This window comes from Mustela nigripes, chromosome 3, assembly GCF_022355385.1.
Source record: "Mustela nigripes isolate SB6536 chromosome 3, MUSNIG.SB6536, whole genome shotgun sequence".
In the NCBI taxonomy this organism is placed as follows: Eukaryota; Metazoa; Chordata; class Mammalia; order Carnivora; family Mustelidae; genus Mustela; species Mustela nigripes.
In genome coordinates this window covers 61,311,585-61,332,015 of record NC_081559.1, presented here as the reverse complement: position 1 = coordinate 61,332,015, position 20,431 = coordinate 61,311,585, and the positions used below count along the sequence as shown (strand labels likewise).

The window sequence follows — 20,431 nt, the reverse complement described above, 5'->3', positions numbered from 1 at the left end:
TCTCCAACCCCACACTAGGCCCAGTTCCTGTACTTTGCTCAGAGTAAGGGTAGGCTAAAAGCCTGGGGACCTTCATAGAAATCTCAGTAACACAGGACTGGTGCTGGGGTAGCTGATGCCTAGTCTGAAAGACCATAAACTTTGCAGAGCAGTCCAGTTTCCTGCATGGTGCAGAAAAGATAGTTCAGCAATGATTAGAAAGAATCTAGGCAGATGGGCTTGAGGAAATATGTATTTGGAAATATTGAGAAAGGAGATTTCAGACTCATTCAATAATACATCACAGAGAACAATAAAGTGGTTACTTACTACTTGAAGCAGAGAAAGATATCCAAGTCCTACATTATCAAAGTTTACTTTCACATTTTTCCACCTGGCGGTTTGATTGCTCTCTATGAGTGCTTTACATTCGCTGTAGTTGTTGACCACACTTACATCAAACATTTCTCCAGTGGTGTAGTTAATACAATGATAAAACTTGCCAGCAAAGAGATTTACTCCCATGATACTGAATATTAGCCAAAAGATCAGACAAACCAGAAGTACATTCATTATGGATGGAATGGCTCCTAAAAGAGCATTGACAACAACCTGGCACAGAAATGAGAAGGCAAAATAAGTGAAAACTCAGCAATCGTGTTGGAACACTATTAAAAGAACAGCAGCCAAATGACAGAAAAAATATCTGCTTCTAAAGTTAAATATTGAGCAGAAACTAGTATCGTGTAGCTCCAATAGAAGAATTTTACAATTGTAGTTCAGAATGATATAAAATCTATTTTATGTTGTAGAATGTTTTCTCAAGAGGTACGAAGATACATAGAGCAAATTTTCATCGAAGAATGGAACTAATTATAAACACAAATAGTGACAGGGCAATAGAAACAGTGTCAGCACAGAATATCACAGTTTCTAAAAATTTGTAAACCATAAAATTTACTATCCAAAATTTCAAAGTAAAAGAGAACAACACTTCAGGGTCAATTTCCAGAGCAAAAGGGAACACTAATAATAGTTATTCTGAGAAAGCAAGTATAAGCCAGTGTAGTCTAGGGTCACCCTACAGCTAAAACTTCAGAGTGAAGAGATTAGAGCATGGAAATTGAATATGTGACAAGGAGAAAAGGGTTTGGAAGTCCGGAGCTCCGTGTTCCAGTTTACATCACAAATTAGCTGTGCGCCTTTGGGTGAGTTGTTTCATTTTTCTGATCCTCCTTTGGGAAATCCCTTTCAGAAGAAAATTCTCATAAAGCATTGCAATTTGAGCCTAGGGTTCTCACTTAATGGCTTTGTTACTTGTAGCTTTCTCAGTTAACCAGGGCTTTCAGGAAACATTTTTCAGCACTTTTTAAAATTATCCCTCAAGGAAATATTCAGCTAAGAATGCTGTTTGGTGCAAGTGCACCTAACCTACATTAGCAATAAACTTTATCAATGAGCAGGCATGTAAAATATAATAAGTACATGTATTTATCCTCCTCAACTCCTTTATGGGGTAAAAAGTACATACAAACACATACATACACACGTACATACACACATAAATACATATGAGTAACAATATCTTACAACAACCATACCAAATGCGTATTTGGCAAAAGGCACAACTCATTTACAAATTAGCACCTGGAGCCTATTCAGTAACAGATAATATTTTAAAGTATTTTGAATGAGAGTAGCCTCTAAAGAATGTTGTTACAGTGTTGTTGTTTTTTTCTCCTGTAGAGTGTACTTTTATAAGGAAAAAATTTAAAAACCTACATAATGCCATTTAGGCCTTGTATCAGACACACTCTCTTAAGCATTCAGACTATGTCTTAGGACTTAAGGGGCTGAAGTTGTCCATTTATAAAAACCAGATCCTTATCCCTGACCACAATGTTCCCAGTGAAGCAATGGGTCATATTCTATCTCCGTGGAATGTTTTAGCACTTGGAGTGACACACTGGAAAATTATTCACATTGATTTGGCTCCGACACTGTTGGTGGGAATGCAAGTTGGTGCAGCCACTTTGGAAAAAAACAGTGTGGAGTTTCCTTAAATTAAAAATTGAGCTTCCCTAGGACCCTTCAATTACACTACTGGGTATTTACCCCAAAGATACAGATGCAATGAAAAGAAGGGCCATCTGTACCCCAATGTTCATAGCAGCAATGACCACAGTCACCAAACTGTTGGAAGAGCCAAGATGCCCTTCAACGGATGAATGGATAAAGAAGGTACAGTCCATATATACAATCGAGTATTATGCCTCCTTCAGAAAGGATGAATACCAAACTTTTGTATCAACATGGACTGGACTGGAAGAGATTATGCTGAGTGAAATAAGTCAAGCAGAGAGTCAATTATCATACAGTTTCACTTATTTGTGGAGCATGAGGAATAACACGGAGGACACTGGGAGATGGAGAGGAGACGTGAGTTAGGGGAAATCGGAGGGGGAGACAAACCATGAGAGACTGTGGACTCTGAGGGTTTTGGAGAAGAGAGGGGTGGGGAGATGGGTAGCCTGGTGGTGGGTACTAAGGAGGCCACGTATTACATGGAGCACTGGGTGTGGTACATTAACAATGAATCTTGGAACACTGAAAAAAGAATAAAATAAAATTACAAAAAAAAAAAAAAAAAAAAAAAGAACCAGGACTTGGGTTTGGTACGGTTACAGTGTTGTTTTTACAAGAACCTCAACTCTCTGATAACTCAGAGGTACTTGTAGACCTAACAGTTCATTTTTAAATTCACTACAATGAATGCTCTGCAAATACAAGGAGATTCTGGTAGCAAGAGTTAAAAAAACAAACAAACAAAACAAAACTGGAGAACAAAGAAATAATACATGTGTTTTCCAAGATAGTCAGATGTATGAAACAACTGGGAATTTAGGTCCTTATCCATGCAAATTTGGTACAGAAAATATGAAAGTTATTCCAGTACTGAAAATTTGATTGCCCTTTTAAAATTAAAACTACTACTGCAAAAACAGTGATTTTTAAAGTGGTAAAGTGAAAAGAATTTAACAGCTAACAATTTCTTTCTATGCAACCCTCAGCACAACACAAACACACACATCTACACACATCATTCATTTCTGTTTAGGTTTGCAACATTCAGAGAAAGCCCCAGTAACTACTTTCAAATTATAAAAAAAAAAAAAAAAAACCATCATTTTCTAAAAGTTTCTTTTAGAATAGCAAAATCCATCGAGACAGGATGTCATCATTTCCTCTGTGATGAGGGTGTGTGGTCTCAGGTTTTGCACTTCGGACGGGTGACAAATGGCAGTACAAATTCCTCCTTCTTCCTTTGTACCACCTTTCTAAATGAGTATTAGATTTCCACAGTATGACCTACTTTTTAGCTACCCCAGCCTGTGTTTGAAAGCTAAAGGACCAGATTCAGATTTTAAAAGGCTCAAACACATCATATGAGGCAATGAAGAAACGAAGAAGAATTCTTTGGGGTTTTAAATTACAGTCAGTGGAATTTCCCTCACATTTACAAATGGAACGAACATAACTAATCTTGACTCATATCGGAAGTCCACACGACATGATAGAGATTTCCCACAGAGTGAAAAATCTACTTAGAAGCAATCTAATTGTTTCTAATTAGAAGCAATCTCTTAGGCATTCTATTCTGTGAGTGTTTCCAGCAGTGTCAAGTTTATGGATGTCTGACACATATTGATTGGTAGGTTATGTCAGTATGAATGTATAAGATATAAATCTCCATGGATTTGTCATTTCTGAGGTACAAAATGTCAGTCTGTTCTCAAATATAATTCCAGCAAATTCTAAGGCATGCGGTCTTACCCTCATTCCTTCAAACCGGGATAAGGCTCTCAGTGGCCTCAGAGCTCTTAGTGTTCTGAGGGATTTGATGGCACCAAGTTCTGAGTAACCCAAGGCATTTGCAGTCAAGCTAACCAATGAGACCTATACAGAGAAAGCAATGCAGTTTTCTCATTTACAGACAAAAATGCTTACCCGGTTCAACCTTGCTCTGCAATAAACCAGTAGTTCTCAACCTTTAGTGAGTATCAAAATCACTTGGAGGTTTTGTTGAAGACACAGATTACTGGCAGGGTTTGATTCAGCAGTTTTGGGGTGGGGCCTGAGAATCTTCAAGTTTCCAGGTAAGATTAAAGATACTGGTCTGTGAGCCATACTTTGAGAACCACTGTCATTAACTTATGAGAAAGAAGCTATACATGTTCTCTCTTCAAGATTCTTGATAAGAACAGATTTTTAAAAATTAAATGTAAAACAAGAAAAAGAATGCCATTGAAATGCAATCTTCATCTACAGATCTGTAAATTTTTATCATCTCTCATATTATTTAGCTGACCCAAAAAGAAGATGACTAAAACTTCGTGTAAGTACACAGGTGAACTAAGGAAACCACTGGCTAATCTAAACACAAATACAGTCAGAAAGATGTAGGCCTCTAAAATAGTGGCTTTGTCTTCCTGTCAACTTCGGTCTGAGGGCATCAAACCATGAATTAGGTCAAATTAAAATAATTAACCCCCAAAAAAGAAAAATTGAGATTTTAGTATGACTAATTAGAAATTGCCAGACAATGGTTTTAGTCATTTATACAGACTGACTAATGTAGGTTGATAGAAATTCTAAAAAAAAAAAAAATTAAATTAAAAAAAATAAATAAAAATGTCAAGTAAAAAGGAAAAGAACAACTGTCATAGGTAGCACAGAAATGTCTGATTTCCTTTGAAAATACATAGAAATCTCATTAAAATTATACAAAGAAAAGATATTTTGTCCAAAAGGACACTTGAATTTCAAAAGCAAATAAATAAAAATAGATGTGTAATAGAGCTTCTAAGAATATGGTGTTAATGGACATTTGAAAAAAAATACTTTTTATTAAAAATAAAGCACAAAAAATTTTTATAAAACTTATTCAAATGAATTTTGCACATATAATGTGAAATAGAAAAAAACCTCTAAACTTGGCAAAAAATGAGCTACAAAAATTTATTTTAAGTTGTTCATATATTTTTCTTAAAATCTAAATTTTTTAATAAAGATTTTATTTATTTATTTGAGAGACAGTGAGAGATGGTGAGAGAGAGAGAGATCACAAGCAGGAGGGAAGAGTGGAGGGAGAAGCAGGCTCTCTATGGAGTAGGGAGCCCAGTGTGGGGCTCGATTCCAGGACGCTGGGATCATTACCTGAGCCAAAGGCAGATGCTTAACTGTCTGAGTCACCCAGGTGCCCCTAAAATCTAAACTTTTAATTTTAGGGCTTCTGAGTCCTGTCTTCACTAATAATTGAAAAATAAAGTTACTGGATTATCATTTGTTGTGAAGATTTTCTGTATATAAAATATGAGGACCTGGACTACTTCATCTTTCCTGAACACAGAATCAATAAGAAATAAGCATAAATTAAAGGAAGAAAGATAAATGTAGGACATAAGAAAAAAATTCTGAACAGAGGCAGTAATTATTTGCTAACTAAAAGAAGTGGTAAAATACCCAATTTTATGTGACTTGTGTAGCTAAACATGAGGAGATACAATTATGCATTCTCCTCTTCCTGGAATGATCTAATTGGTCTTTTGGTCTCTAAAAAATCCTCTTCCTATTCCGTCATTCACAAATGCACCAACATTTCTTTTCCTAAAAGGGCAAGCTTTCATGTCACTTTCCAGAAATACTACTTCAGTGGCTTCTTCTGGAACTAGATCAGAGGCCTACATCTCTTTGGATGGCATCACAGGTTCTTTAAACTCTTCTCCAACTTACTGTGCTTACCTTGTCATCCAATTCGAAAACACTTTCCCTCACCCCCTTGGCACTGTTCTCACTGCCAGGGATTATTTGTTGCTTGAACAGGCCCTGATTGGCATGCATTGTCTTAACGCTTTGGTGTCCTTCCCCTTATCTGTATCTGTTGATGTCTACAGGCCTTAAACTCCAGCTCACAAGGGCACTACCTCACAAAGCCTTGCCTCCTTCCTTAGCAAAGTGAGTGGCACTTCTAATACAGATGTCACCCTCTCGTTATATAGGTATCTATCCTCACTAGTCCACGCTAAGCTTCCACAAGCTAGAAAAATGACTTTTGTATTTGTATCTTCCATAGCAAAACAGATGATCAAGAATGCATGTGATATAAAGCAGAGTATTGGTGCATTTAACATATTATCATAATTTTCTTAAATCTAAGAAGGTAAATATCAAGATACGCTCAGTAATATGAGCATCAGCTTCAGGGAACTGGATTTCTCCTAAGAATTTATTTATATTCAGATCATATTGATTTAATGCTTTTAATGTTATAAGGATATATTACATATCAGATATTTTTATTATAAACTTTCCAATGTATCATAAGCACATTGAGAAAATAAGGAAAAAGTATCAACCATAAATCCAATTATACAAATAAAAGAAGGGTTATAGTCTTGGTATATTTTTCCTTTGTATAATATCCAATCATATGTGGTTTTAAGTATTTGTTTATTGTCTTCCTTTATTGCCAGGAAATTTTTCATGTAATTCTACATGTAGCCTATATATTACATTTAATAGTACATTTGCTGTGGGGATGCCTGGGTGGCTCAGTTGTTAAGTGTCTGCCTTTGGCTCAGGTCATGATTCTGGGGTTCTGGGATCGAGCCCCACATCGGTGTCCCTGATGGCAGGGAGCCTGCTTCTCCCTCTCCCACTCCCCCTGCTTATGTTTCCTCTCTTGCTCTCTGTCAAATAATAAATAAATAAAAATCTTTTTTAAAAAAGTAGTACATTTGCTGTAGATGGATTAGGAAAAAACACAACAAAGATACTCTTCTCTCTTAAATTCAAAGAACTCTTTTTTTTCCTATAATTTTTTTCTTCTGTTTGATGTCTAGAAAACTCAAATTGAATTAAAAGTTGATACTTTTTTCATTTGAAACTGTAAAAAATACCTTTCTCCATGAAAGGGTCCTTTTTTTCTTTTGCTGGCATGATATGTAAATTTAATATATCAAAATATTTCAAGTTAAGCGTATGTCTTTTATTTCCAAGGAATTACAATCAACAAAATATTATCTTTAAATGCACTAGTTAGGGGTGCCTGGGTGGCCCAGTTGGTTAAGCGACTGCCTTTGGCACAGGTCATGATCCTGGAGTCCCGGGATTGAGTCCCGTGTTGGGCTCCCTGCTTAGTGGGGAGCCTCCTTCTCCCTCTGACCCTTCCCCTTCTCATGCACTCTCTCTCTTTCTCAAATAAATAAATAAAATCTAAAAAAAAAAAAATGCACTAGTTAGCACTTGTGCTTTTTTGTAAATTCCAGTATCCTCCTCTTCCTTTGTTAGCTGAGCATATCATCCTGTCACGTCCCCCATGTGCCAGTCCCCTGTCACCACTGGCTTGCCTAGTCTTTTCTAGACAAAGGCTTCTAAGTTTCTTTTTAACCATTTTGAATGGACTACTAATTTAAAAGATATTTAAGAAGTAAATCTCCAAGGTGCCTGGGAGGCTCAGTCAGTGAAGCGTCTGCCTGGAGTTCAGGTCTTGATCCCAGGGTCCTGCTATGGAGTTCTGCATAACCTGCTTTTCCTTCTGTTTCTTTCTCTCCCTGTCTCTCATGAATAAATAAATAAAATCTTTTTTTTTAAAGGAAGTAAATATCCAGAACTAAATGAAAATGATTTTTAATTCTTTTGTTCAATTAAGATTTTATATTTGTGAATAGAAGGTGAGATCTTTAAAATTCTCTCTTAGAAGTCACAAAGTAACCTTGTATTCAATTTTTTTTAAAGACTTTTATATTTTGGTACTCCATCTCACTTTAGTTTTAATACCAGTGCAGATTAATAAAACTTCTAAATAACCGACCCACAGCTAATCTGTTTCAACCATCATACAAATCAAGTGTGTTTCCTGCTTTTTTGACTTTCAAGTTTCTCTGTAATTAGTAACCCATCTGTGGGACAAACACTTCTCAACAGGCTCTGGTGATGACAAAAATACTAATGTCAAAGATAACTGTGAGGCATTTAAATACGGTTATTGTGTCAAACGTAAGAGTGAAAAAAGCAAAACTTCTACATTAATATATTATTCTGTATAATTTGGAATTTAAATATTAATTTGAAATGAAATCAATAAGTACAGTAAGGCAGCATTTGACTGTTTCACCTGTAAAAGTATATGAATTTAAATTAAAAAATTGGGGGTTATCTTCTCATTGGGAAAATTAGAATCATCATTTATATTTACATCAAGTATTTACTGAGTGCCTGCTGTGTGCCAGGCACCATTGCTAGAACTATCATCACATGGCAATGGAATGAAACACGGAAGTGCAGAACACTCACGTCAACAATCAGGAAATCCAGCCAGCACCACGCATTGGTGAAATACACCTGAAAACCGTATGCGACCCACTTGAGAAGCATTTCCAGGATGAATATGTAAGTGAAAACTTTGTCGGCATATTCTAACATGGTCTTAATGGTTTTTCGCTGCTCAATATATATATCTTCAAAGGCCTGTGAGTGAGAAAATTCCATGGAATTTCATTGTCATAAACTGTCTCTAATTGATGTCTTAATAGAGCAAATCTGCTTCAAGCCTCATCTCAGGTGCCTGCTTCTGGAAGGCTTCGTGTTCCCCATGGTGGCACTGGCTTTAAGGTCTACCTGCAGGCACACTTCAGTTAACCAATGAATCCAAATATTTTTCAATTTGGGTATCGAAACATCCCAAAGAGCTTAAAAACCCTAAGAGACTGTCAGGCACTTCTCTCTACAGCAGGAGGCAGAAAGTCTTGTGTGAGTAGATCTGCTTTGTTCATTACATTAGAATGTTTTCTCTCAGGAATGCAAATGTAAGGCAAGGAGACAAAGAACCCTACTCCCATGGTAGCCATGATAGCTGAGGAAAGAGGAACAGAAGATTACCACTTTCTTCCCTCTATTTCTCTCGCTCAGCATGGGCACCTATATGGGAACGGGAGGAAGCCCCCTCTGTTGGGCTCTGCTCTGCGACATTTTGCAGAGCTCTTGGGACACCATGGGGAATTCATTTTCAGGAGCCTCTGGGTGTTCTAGAATGAAAATATCATTTATCCAACTGAATCCCCTTATAGGAAAAACTATCACGATACCTTGGTCTGGATTAAGGACAAAAGATAATTTTCTTTTTTAGAGAAAAGGGGAAACTGGGCTTGTGATCAGGGCACAAAGGCCTAAAGTCATTGCAGCTCAATTTATAGTTGAAGCTGGAAGCCCCTCAGACGACAGCCATTGTGCCTGCAGTTTGGTGAGATTTGACTGAGTATAATTGAGAACCAAGAGCTAAGAGAGCAAAGGCACTAGTTACTGGTGAGACTTCAGAGTTCCCTCTCTATTGGCATTTGAATACAGGGCTGACCCTCTTTGCTTAAGTACATGGCAAGAGGCAGGATTCGTATTAGAGACAGACTTACAGGCCTCAGATACAGGACTATAATCCTAATGAAATCAACTCACCAAACCCTGTAGTGACTAATTGAAAAAATAAAAGAAATGCAGCCATATATATATATCGCCAAATGGGAAAATGGGCCACATTATTTTCATACATTAATTAATATTTTGACTAAACTGACCCTTCCATTGAATGAAATTGGACATAAATTAAGTTTTAATGCTTTCACTCTGCTACTCTTAGTAATTAAGTCAGTTACTATTTGCTATTTACTGTGCCTGGCACTAGTGAATCAGCATGAACAAGATAAGTGAATTCTCTGCAAAATGGAGCTTATGTTAAGCAGTTTGATATTTAGCTGATAATCCTGTATCATGTCTGTACAATCACTCTTAATAAGAACTGCCTCTGATGACTCAAAGTCAGAAATATTTTTCTTTAATATTACAAGAAACCATAATCTGAATTTGATTCAATCTGAGACCTACTCCACAAAAATAAAGAATTGCTATTTAGTGAGCCTTGCACTGTGCTAAGAATATCACATAATGTCTCTTACTTCACAAGCACCATATTAAAAAAAAAATGTAACAAGAGGTTCCCTGAGGGGGAAACTGAAAAGTTTCAGTAAAGGAAAAGGAGCAGATTATATGTCACCTACCAGCGCTCCACTGCTGAGTAGAATCATGAAGACGATGAAGGTTTCAAACCAGTTGTGCTCCACTATCTTATAGCAAGTTTTTCTCAAGTTCCACCAGAGTTTCCCTTTGCCTTCTTCTATGCTTATCTGACAACACTTGAACTTCCGCACACAGTCTACAATAAGTCAAAGTAAATGAAGAAAAAATAGTTACTCTTTGATTATGTACATTTGTATTGGCGGAAGACTCATCTACGTTATTACCTAATACATTGTAAATAAGTAACTGCTTTTTTAAGATGGCTTCCACTTATACAAATGGAAATCATCTGTACAGTTTTTAAATCATTCATTCAACAAATACTTTTATGTATATATGATTATTGTAATGGATTATATTACAGATAAAAACATATAGAAAAACAGAAAGAAAAATAAAATCAACAAATGTTGGTATTTTCATCTTATCCTTATCATTCCATCCATACATGGACATTTGAATTCTAAGTAGTTTGCTTAATGGTGTAATATACACATTTCCTTTTTATTGTAAGTAAATAGAACGTGAAAGGTTTCACTTCTCTAAATAAGATTACCAGACTTAACCAGAATCTGTAGAATTTTTCCACTATTATTGAATATGTTGTTTTAATTCTGGCTATTATCAGTAACAATAGTATAAACATCTTTGTGTAGTTTATGGATTACTAGATCAAAGGCTTGTCAACAAATATTTATTGAATATCTGTTACATTCAAGGGATTGTACTGGACAAAGCAGACTAGTAAAATGTGTAAACATAGACTTTCTCTTTAAACAGTGTGCATTTTAGGGCCACCTGAGTGGCTCAGTCTGTTAAATGTCTGCCTTCAGCTCAGATCATGATTCTAGGATTCTGGGTTCGAGCCCTGTGTCAGCTCCCGGCTCAGGAGAGAGTCTGCTTGTCCCTCTCCTTCTGCCCCTTACCACTACCACCCCCACCCATGCTCTGGTTTTCTCAAATAAATAAATAAAATCCTTTTTTTTAAAAGTGTGCATTTTAGGTAGGGGACTTTCGCTCACAAATTCTATAGTTATAGATATCACAAAAAATCACAAATTAAATAAGATATTGTGAGAGTTGATTGGTATAGACTAATTTCTGATATTGAGCTTTATAGAGGAAATGAATTTCAGCTTAGACTTTGAGGGATATGTAAGAACAGGTCTAGTACAGGAGCTATAAAAGAATGGAGAAACAATAACATCAATAAAACTTAATGATAGATCTAGAAGTTGCATGAAAGAACTAGGAGTTGACACTAGAAAAAATACTTGGAGCCAATCTGAAAAAAGGAACTGAGTGAGTCAGCTGGAGAATTTAGATTTTATATACTGCCCAATGAGTAAAACACTAAAGGATTTATTTGGGAATTGTGAAGATCTACCTGATAAGAATACTGATTTAGAATGATCTCTGCCTATAAAAGGCATTGGATGCAAAGAAGAAAGAAGATGAAAAAGGAGTTAAGAGTGCATGACATTCAAACAAGGGTAACAGTGGTAACAGTGGTTAGAAATCAGGGCGCCTGGGTGGCTCAGTGGGTTAAGACGCTGCCTTCGGCTCAGGTCATGATCTCAGGGTCCTGGGATCGAGTCCCGCATCGGGCTCTCTGCTCAGCAGGGAGCCTGCTTCTCTCTCTCTCTCTCTGCCTGCCTCTCCATCTACTTGTGATTTCTCTCTGTCAAATAAATAAATAAATAAAATCTTTAAAAAAAAAAGAAATCAGAAGATACCATTGAGCTGACCCACAGAATAGGGGGATGCTGGGGTGTGGGAGATGAGCCACGAGTTAAGGCTTTAACCATGAAGAGGGCCCTTGTTCAATGAATAGAAAAATGGAAATCTCATCTTGAAAAGAGCATAGTATTTTACTGCATAGATATTTATCAGATACTACTTTATAATGTCAGTCAGCCAGATCATATCCTTTGTTTCATGAAAATTTGATGATGTGCTATAAAATGTTCTTAGCTTCTCAACTAAGAAATAAATAGCATTATATTTGTTGTTTCTTTGAGGCAAGTTATTTTTCATATTTTTGTTTCCCCAAAGATCAAGATTTACATGCCCTGAAAATATTCATTGTATTAAATTAAATGTAACTAAATTTAGGAGTTGTTTGGTTTTTCCCTAGAGAGGTTAAAAGATGAAAAAACAGTTTAGCAGAAAAAGACCAATTTTAGTGGGAATGAGGAATGCCAAATTTGAGACACTGGTTTATTTCTGAGAGGAAAGGGAGAAAGTAAGATAAGGAAAGGGAACAAAATGGGCCTAATATGTATCTGTTTTATTTATAAATAAAAAGTCTGAAGTGAAGATGACAAGAGTATTCAAATTGTTGAATCTGATTGGTGGGCATCTATGTATTATTCATTATTATCTTCTATAATGTTAAGTTATTCTATATTCTATATAGAATATATTCTAAAATATTTCATACTTAAGTGTTTTCTTAAACTTTACAAAAGACAAATGTTGATAGTACCATAATTATTATTGTACCATAATTACTTATTATTTCCTTATTATTGTGGTATATATGAACATATTGTGACCCTAAAAATAAGCTAATTGTCTGATAAAGAGTAAAAACTAATACCACAGAAATTATTTTTGTGATATATCACTTGAATGTTTTCGAAAGTCATTTTTTTAATAATCAAGTAACTGCACTGGAATATACACAGACTTTTTGAAGTAAATAGCCAAGAGTGACTTCCCTCATAACTTATGCTGAATAAATAGGTCTTCCTCTGAAATTATTTAAAAATTGATAATTAATATTTAAGTATTTATTTTCACCAATGCATTAAAGTGATCAATAAATATATGTAACATAATCTTCTGTAACAACCTTAAATCCATTGACATCAATTGTGATTTCTACCATCTGTGTAATTAAATATTCCAAAATTTGCTTAAAGTTTAAATTAAAAGAGCTTTAGTGCTCTTAATGTAAACTTGGATAACCCAAATGAAATACTTTCAGAATTAGTTGTAACAAAATTGTATTACTAGTAGCAATTTGAGGCAGTAATTATTTTTTCTAGGATTTATTTATTCATGTTAGAGAGAGGGGCAGGAGCAGACAGAGTTCGGAACAGAATCCCAAGCAGACTCCCCGCTGAGTTACAGAGCTTGATCTCACAACCCTGAGATCGTGACCTAAGCCAAAATTAAGAGTCAGATACTTAACTGACTATGCCACTCAGACAGTAACTATTTTTAAAATAAACTTTTGTTTAAGCAATTGCTATATGGTATTGATTTGAGACCAAGACATAATAAGCACTATTAAGTAGCGGTTAACTAAAAGAATGAGTTGGGGCATGTGGGTGGCTCAGTCAGTTAAGTATCTGCCTATGGCTCAGGTCATGATCTCAGAGTCCTTGGATCGAGCCTCACGTCGGGCTCTCTGCTCAGCTGGGAATCTGCTTCTCCCTCTGTGCTCTCTTTCTCTCTCTCCTTCTCAAATAAATGAATAAAATCTTTAAAAAAATTTTTTTAAATGAGTTAAATGAGAGGTGATATGCAGGGTTTTAGAGAAATGTTCCTGTACCTACAACAGGGATTTATATAAGAAATTAAAAGAATTTCATATCTTGTGATATTGTACTAAATTTTCCTGCCTCTTTGATCATTAGTGGTGCATTCCCACACAGTCCGGACTGGCGGGGTGACTTTGCTTTGGTGAAAAGATCAGGAGAAAACCTGGCAGAAGCAGACACTTGGCTGTTAGGCTTCCTCTCTTGCTCCTGTGTCTTTACCCCAAGAATATGCCCAACCACTGTGCGGAGGATGAGATGAAAGCGGACTGCAGCTGAGTCAATCCAACAGTCCATCCAAAACCTCAGGCTTGGAAGAGGCCTTTCCAAGATCAGCAAAACCATCTAGCTGGCCTTGGACTTGTGAGCACAAATACAAGGTTTTCGGGTTTTTTTGTTTTGTTTTGTTTTGTTTTTGTTTTTGTTTTTGTTTTGCTACATGCTAAGAAGTTCTGGATTGTTGGACATATAGCATTATTGTTCAAGAGATAACTGATCCATACCTCAAATTACATAATTTTAGCTTTCTTCAGAAAATCTTCTTGGTATCATTGGCCCAATGGCATGGTGCTCCGTATTATAAAACTCAGTATATTTTGGCATTTCATTATCTATTATCTATTATGATTCAAAACTAGTAAAAAAAATCAATCTTGACAGATAGATACAGGTAACCATTACTCATGGACAGTTTTTAAATGTACACTTATCATTTACTCCTCATTGTAAACTGACAAAACGGTAAACAATAAATTACCTCTTTGACCTTAATTTTTTTCTTTCTTTCTTTCTTTTTATTTTTTTTAAAGCTGAAGAGATATGTTTGATTTGGCCTTCTCTCTGATTTGATATTCTAGAAGGCCACCAAAACACCAGTATAGTGAGAGGCGTTTCTTAGTTAAACAGTACACACAAAAATAGGAATGTCTGATTACATAAATCTTATCTTTCAAAAAATTATCTTTGTTTGAATACAGAAAAAATAAAAACCAAACAAATAAACGAATAGTCACTAAACAGAGAGATATGATTAGATGGTGGGGAAAGAGACAGGTAAGAGGAGTCCGGTGAGCTCATATGTCTTGTTCCCACTTACCTTCCGTGAAACAGGCTTCAGGTTCAAGGGATTCTTCGGGTTCTACCTCAGGTTGCTCTCCCTCAGCAGGAGCTCCTATATCAACTGTGCTGCCTTCAGATGAACTAGTTGCATTTAGCTTCTGAAAATCAATTCCACAGAAAAGCTTTTAAAATATTTTCTTTAATCTATAATATAAAAATTCAAAAGGCGTGCCCTCAAGTCTTCTGTATGCATTTCCTTGATCTGTAATTCAAGAGTATCTTAAACATAATGCCAGTCCGCTTTAGTAGAGGTGGGGGGTCACAAGATTAGATGCAGTGCCACAGCATTTTTTTTTCTTTAAAAATATGGTACTAACAACTTAAATAATTTTTGATTAAGCCCATGTATAGAGATTCTGGAATAAAATCCTAAAGAGAGCTCATGTAAGCTGCCAGAGTCATATAGTCATCTGTGATCTAGCTTTTGTAAATTAGCTTGCGAATGGTACAGTTTGTTTTATTCTAAAATTGTGACCCAACCAACAAAAGCTGCACAAGTGTATTTTCATGTCAAATGCAGAAAAGATTGATCCAATGCAAATAAACAGCAACAATCTAAATTTATCCACTTTTCATTGACATGAAAACATAGACCACTAGTTGTTATTAAATGTATTCTATAGTTTTCTAATTCAGAAAAGAGCAGCACATTGTTAGCTTTATAGCAAGAGCTGGTATTTTGCATTCTCTTTGGCCAATGCACTCCTGTGTTTCACTGTGCATTTGGAAACTACTTGTTACTCTGGCACTCTTACCTGTCCTGTTAGTACAGGGAGAAGTGACTCTTTGGCAGTTGTTTTGGTTTCCTTTAGGCTACATCAAAACCATCAAAAGAAAAAGAAGTTGTTTTAGACCGTGACATACAACAAACTTTAGCCAGGTCAGGGTGTTAAAGGGACAGGCTAAATGAAGGGATACCAGTCTTTATTAGCCTGGTCTTAAAATGCTGCAGGAATGACACAGGGCCAGGTATGAGTGCCACATGGAATCAGAGTAGTTTGGGCCACAGCATTCTCGGACCTGTTACAATGTTATTACCGTTAGTGCATAACATTAGGAAATGGCTGAGCCGATAAGAGCTACTTTATAAAGGGGATGAGGTAAGCACATGATAAAATGCACACTGAAGTATGTTGAACTACTACAAAGTGGATATTATAGCTGGTACTAGAAACGCTTTACTCATATTTGAGCTAAGGGTTATATAGATCTGCTCTGGAAAGATGGTTCCTTTCTTTGATGAAAATCATTTTCCTTATTTAAAATATTTTCTTGGCATAGTGATGCTGATGAAGTGAAACTATTTATACATGATAAAGATGAAATTGAAATGCTTTTGTCTTGTTTAATTTAACAACATAGTGATAGAAGCATAAATATTAGATATGGCTCTCTTCATAGAGCCAGTTTCAGGGCATTTTCTTTAATTTGGCTGAAATAGTTAAATCAAGGATTATATATTATAAAATGCTTGAAGTTTGTTGAACTCTTCTCCTACTCACCAGGCGTATTTATAATACTAGGTAGATAATCATGATATCTCTGTCCTTATAATTTGAATATATTTTGTTTTAAGATGAAATGTCAAAGTGGGACAGTTTATTTCACATATTTTAATTTTTTAGACTTTGAATTTTCTATCCTTTGTCTTTTGGTTAGACTCTTTAATAATATAGCTGTGTTTACATACATGTAATTGACTAAGATATGACCAAATTATCCTCTCATTCCAATCCATCTGACTCACATGACATTGTTACATATTAGGGAGCTGATGATACTGATTTTTTCACTCGCAGGATGTTGAAACATGGTAATCAGAAGAATTGAAGCTTTGTCATACCTAACCTAACTGCAAACAGCCCACAAAAAGAGACGGAAAATGCTTCTTTTAAGAAAAAAGGATAGCACTGTAAATACAGATTGAGGGAAAGCCTGGGGGTGAACCCAAGGTAAAAAGGAGGATCCATATTCTGAGTACTCCATATGCTCAGGCTGGCATTCGTGAAGGACTGTTTTCCAGCCAACGTTAGTGCTGGGTAGGTCACGGTTACTCAATAAATATTGTTAAAAAATGAATGAATGAATAATAGACTTCTCTATAACAAAATGAAGGTTAGCTCTTGTCAGTGATTGGGAGAAGTCATCAGATAACAAATTCCAGTGAATCTTGGTTTTAAATGATCGAGAGGATCCCTGTAATGTTAACTATCACACCTTTCATTTAGTGCAGCTCCTTAATACTAATATAGAAGTAATGTCTTTTTACTGAAGCCAAGTATTTGTGTATTTAAAGGTCAGGTTACTACTTTTTTATAAGAGCAACATGAAACTGTTGGGTCTTTAGAAGACATATAGCACAAGACTTAATCTTCTGAAACAAAGATACTACTTTTGCCATCTCTGTGTCCCTAGTACCTATCACCAATGTTTGTGTTTAATAGGCATTCGTTGAATAAATGAATAAATGATCTGTGCATGGAGTCTTTTATTCTTCCAGTAACTACTTCCGACACCTCCTATCGAATGCTTTTACATTTAAGGGTGCAGAATAACACAAATCCTTAGGTGCAGAATAATACAAATCCTTCAAGATTCTGAATTGCATAAATAATGGTCAGATAACTTTTAGAATAAGGAGTGCTGCCTGAACATTAAGCTCTCAATTATTCAGACCTAAAACGAGTCTACAAAGAAAACTGCAGTTGAACTCTGGAGTTCATAAACTTATACTGAATCATTCTGACAGTGTTTTCTTTCTTTTCACTCTTTATAGGTACATCTGCAGTCCCATTGGCCAATGCAATCTTTTTAAGGAGAGGCAGTCTCCTTCTCCATCTTCCCTCTGATATGAAACAGCAACCAATCTGGTATCTATTTAGGGAAGGAAATGTGGCTTTAAATATCCTGTCATAAGTTATAATGAGTCAGTAGCTGGACTCTAGATCTTCATTTTACCAGAATTTCCTAGAAAAATTTCTCCTGATTCAAGTAAAACCAATCTCTATCAGTATAAAATACTTAGTAGATGTGATATGTGGTCAAATGTTGTAGGTTCAAGATAGTGCTCGTGATATTATGGATTCCCATGTTTTGTAACAATGAACTTAGTATTAGTTCAATTTATATTCATATTCTTATATGTATTAATGTAGAATAGAACTAAATATTCATCAGAATATTAAATGAACAAAAAGTTTGAACAATAATACTGAGAGGTAGGCAAGAAACTGATTTATAAAATCTTGATAACATCAATCCAGTGACTTTCTTAAAATCGCATAAGAGGCACATATAAAATATGTTGACTAAAAGTTAAAATGTGTCAAGAATCCATAAAAATCAAAGGAATCAAATTAAGACTATAAAACTCCAGCTTCAGATATGGTCATAATTATAATAAATCCTAACTATGGTACAAATTCACCAAATAGAACTGTCAAATATACATCATTATACGGAACTTTTAGACAGGTACTTGAAAAATTTTCAAATAAAGGTTGCTTGCCAATGCTGCAAACTAGACAACAACCACTGTAAAATGCCACATGAGTAAGAGACCAAAATATAAATTGCCTAGAAATAGAATCAGTTTTATACTTTTAAGTTCTACATTTGGCAAGTTTTATATTTCCCTTTGGTAAAAGTTAGATGTTTAGGTTCCCTTTTTATTTTTTATGCTTATTTATTAGGAAATAAATGAACTACATGATACTGTTAGAGTGCTCTTGCCTAGTTAAATTTTAATAAAATATGATATATTCTAATATCAGGATAGTAAAAAGATCAAACAGGAATAGCCAATTGCTACTTGCTATGAATAGCATTGGCAATAATTTACTTTCAGGTGGAAATATTACTTAAACATTTGTTTTAATGAAAATCTCATACTACAGGGCTCTACCTATTGAAAATCTGTGGGATTATTAAAGGAGTTAAGCCAGACAGAATTGTATTTTGCTAAATGATCTAATAAATAAATATTAAGGCACATATTTCATTTTGTCTTTTTAAACATTCTATCTCTTTTACTTTTCCTATTATTCATATATTATGATTAAACATCAGTATGCCAAACTATAGTCTTTCTTTCAGAAAGTAAAAGTATTTTTTAAAACAATTGCAGCAGAAAAAATGAGAGAAAACATAACTTGCCATTTTTTTCATAGGCACATTTGTTTCTCATTAAAAATTGTAATATATTTTTAAGGAAATATAATTATTTATAAGATTGTACATAATATTATAAAGATTGCATATAATTTAGAAAAGAGGTATATTTTACTCTGATTCAATAAGGGAATTGGGTTTAAAGAATGAAAACTTCAAATATAAAGTAAATCAAATAGTTCGTATCTGAAGAGTTTGACCCACAAGAATGGCAGTCCTTTGTTCCACATGGATCCTATTTCAGATTTATATTTGAGGAGCTCTGGGTTATTTTCCATGAAAAATCTTAACACTAGAACAATGAAAGTTATAATCTCGCTTGCTTTGGGATAAACTAAGGGCAAAGTGGCACATTAATACCAGAAAGGGATTGTTGGTGTTACGGTCTTGATAAGGAAGATGGCAAAACCAAATATGTGACAAAAAGTATCATTATCATTATACTACATTACCCAGAAACAACTTCTGTCTTTATAATGGATACATTACACAATTTTCAAACCATACATTGTATTTGAAGTATCCTTCTTGGTCCAGCAAAAGTAGCCCTTATATCACATTGGTCTACCCCTCAGCAGATAGATAGTGCCCCAAAGACACAAGTTTAGTTCATTTTGTTCCTCCATGAAGGATATTAAGAGTCTTTTTCTTCCTTAATCACTATGATACTGGAAAACTGTCCCTTGAGGACCAAACATTTCCCAGGATAAAAGCATAATGGATTCTTATTGAATCCTTCTCAAAAAAACATTCGCTCACATCTTTTTCCCTCCTCTACCACTTGTGTTGGAATTTAGTATACACTTTTATATACAGACAATGTTTCCTGAGGGAGGATAAGAGACATATTCAAGGAAATCGAAAACTGTAATAATGTAAGAATTAAGAATAAATGAGGTCAATTTAAACCAGTTTGGGCTCAGTTTGTGTTTCACAAATGTACTCCAACTAAATCTCCTAAATAAACTGGTAGATAATACATCTGATAATCACTTTCTTGGTATACCTGTGTATATAAGAACTTGGAATATGGGATACTCAGAAAATAAGGAAACGAACCTTCCCTTTTTCCAAGATACTGGGCGAAAAAAGCTATTATCTTAAGGAGTCAAATCCCACACTTTTCTGAAGAATTAATACATTCTAGGAAAAAAAAAATTCTCTCTAGTCCCTCTGTATATGTATATCTGTGTTTCATTGTGAATAATTATATATCTTAGGTCTCATTTGATGTCATTCTTCCAATATACAAGGCATCATCATTCAAAAGTCTTAGAGTGCCAGAGACTGAATATTTTGCCCCAAAGTATAAAAGAATACTATGAAAATGACATAATCATTGCTCCTTTCCAGAGAGCCAAATATGCTTATATTAGGGTTGTTCTATAGTTTTTAATGGCTGAAGAGGAAACTGCACCTAAGAGAAAAGTATTTAATTAACATTTCCTTTTTTTTTTTTTTTTAACTAGTTTTATCCTGGAACTCTC

At 35.1% G+C, this 20,431-nt stretch overlaps 1 protein-coding gene across 6 annotated transcripts in view; it reads right to left on the bottom strand.

The window, feature by feature from the left end:
• The window catches only part of LOC132013798 (sodium channel protein type 2 subunit alpha), a 140,264-nt gene that overhangs the window by 14,092 nt on the left and 105,741 nt on the right, over positions 1 to 20,431 (bottom strand). For all 6 annotated transcript variants that reach the window (XM_059394099.1, XM_059394098.1, XM_059394101.1 and 3 more), the window contains 5 exons: positions 14,752 to 14,872; positions 10,089 to 10,243; positions 8,335 to 8,508; positions 3,814 to 3,936; positions 310 to 591 (listed from right to left, as the gene is read on the bottom strand). In XM_059394099.1, coding sequence (XP_059250082.1) covers positions 310 to 591; positions 3,814 to 3,936; positions 8,335 to 8,508; positions 10,089 to 10,243; positions 14,752 to 14,872 — 855 coding nt within the window. The remainder of the gene's footprint in view (positions 1 to 309; positions 592 to 3,813; positions 3,937 to 8,334; positions 8,509 to 10,088; positions 10,244 to 14,751; positions 14,873 to 20,431) is intronic.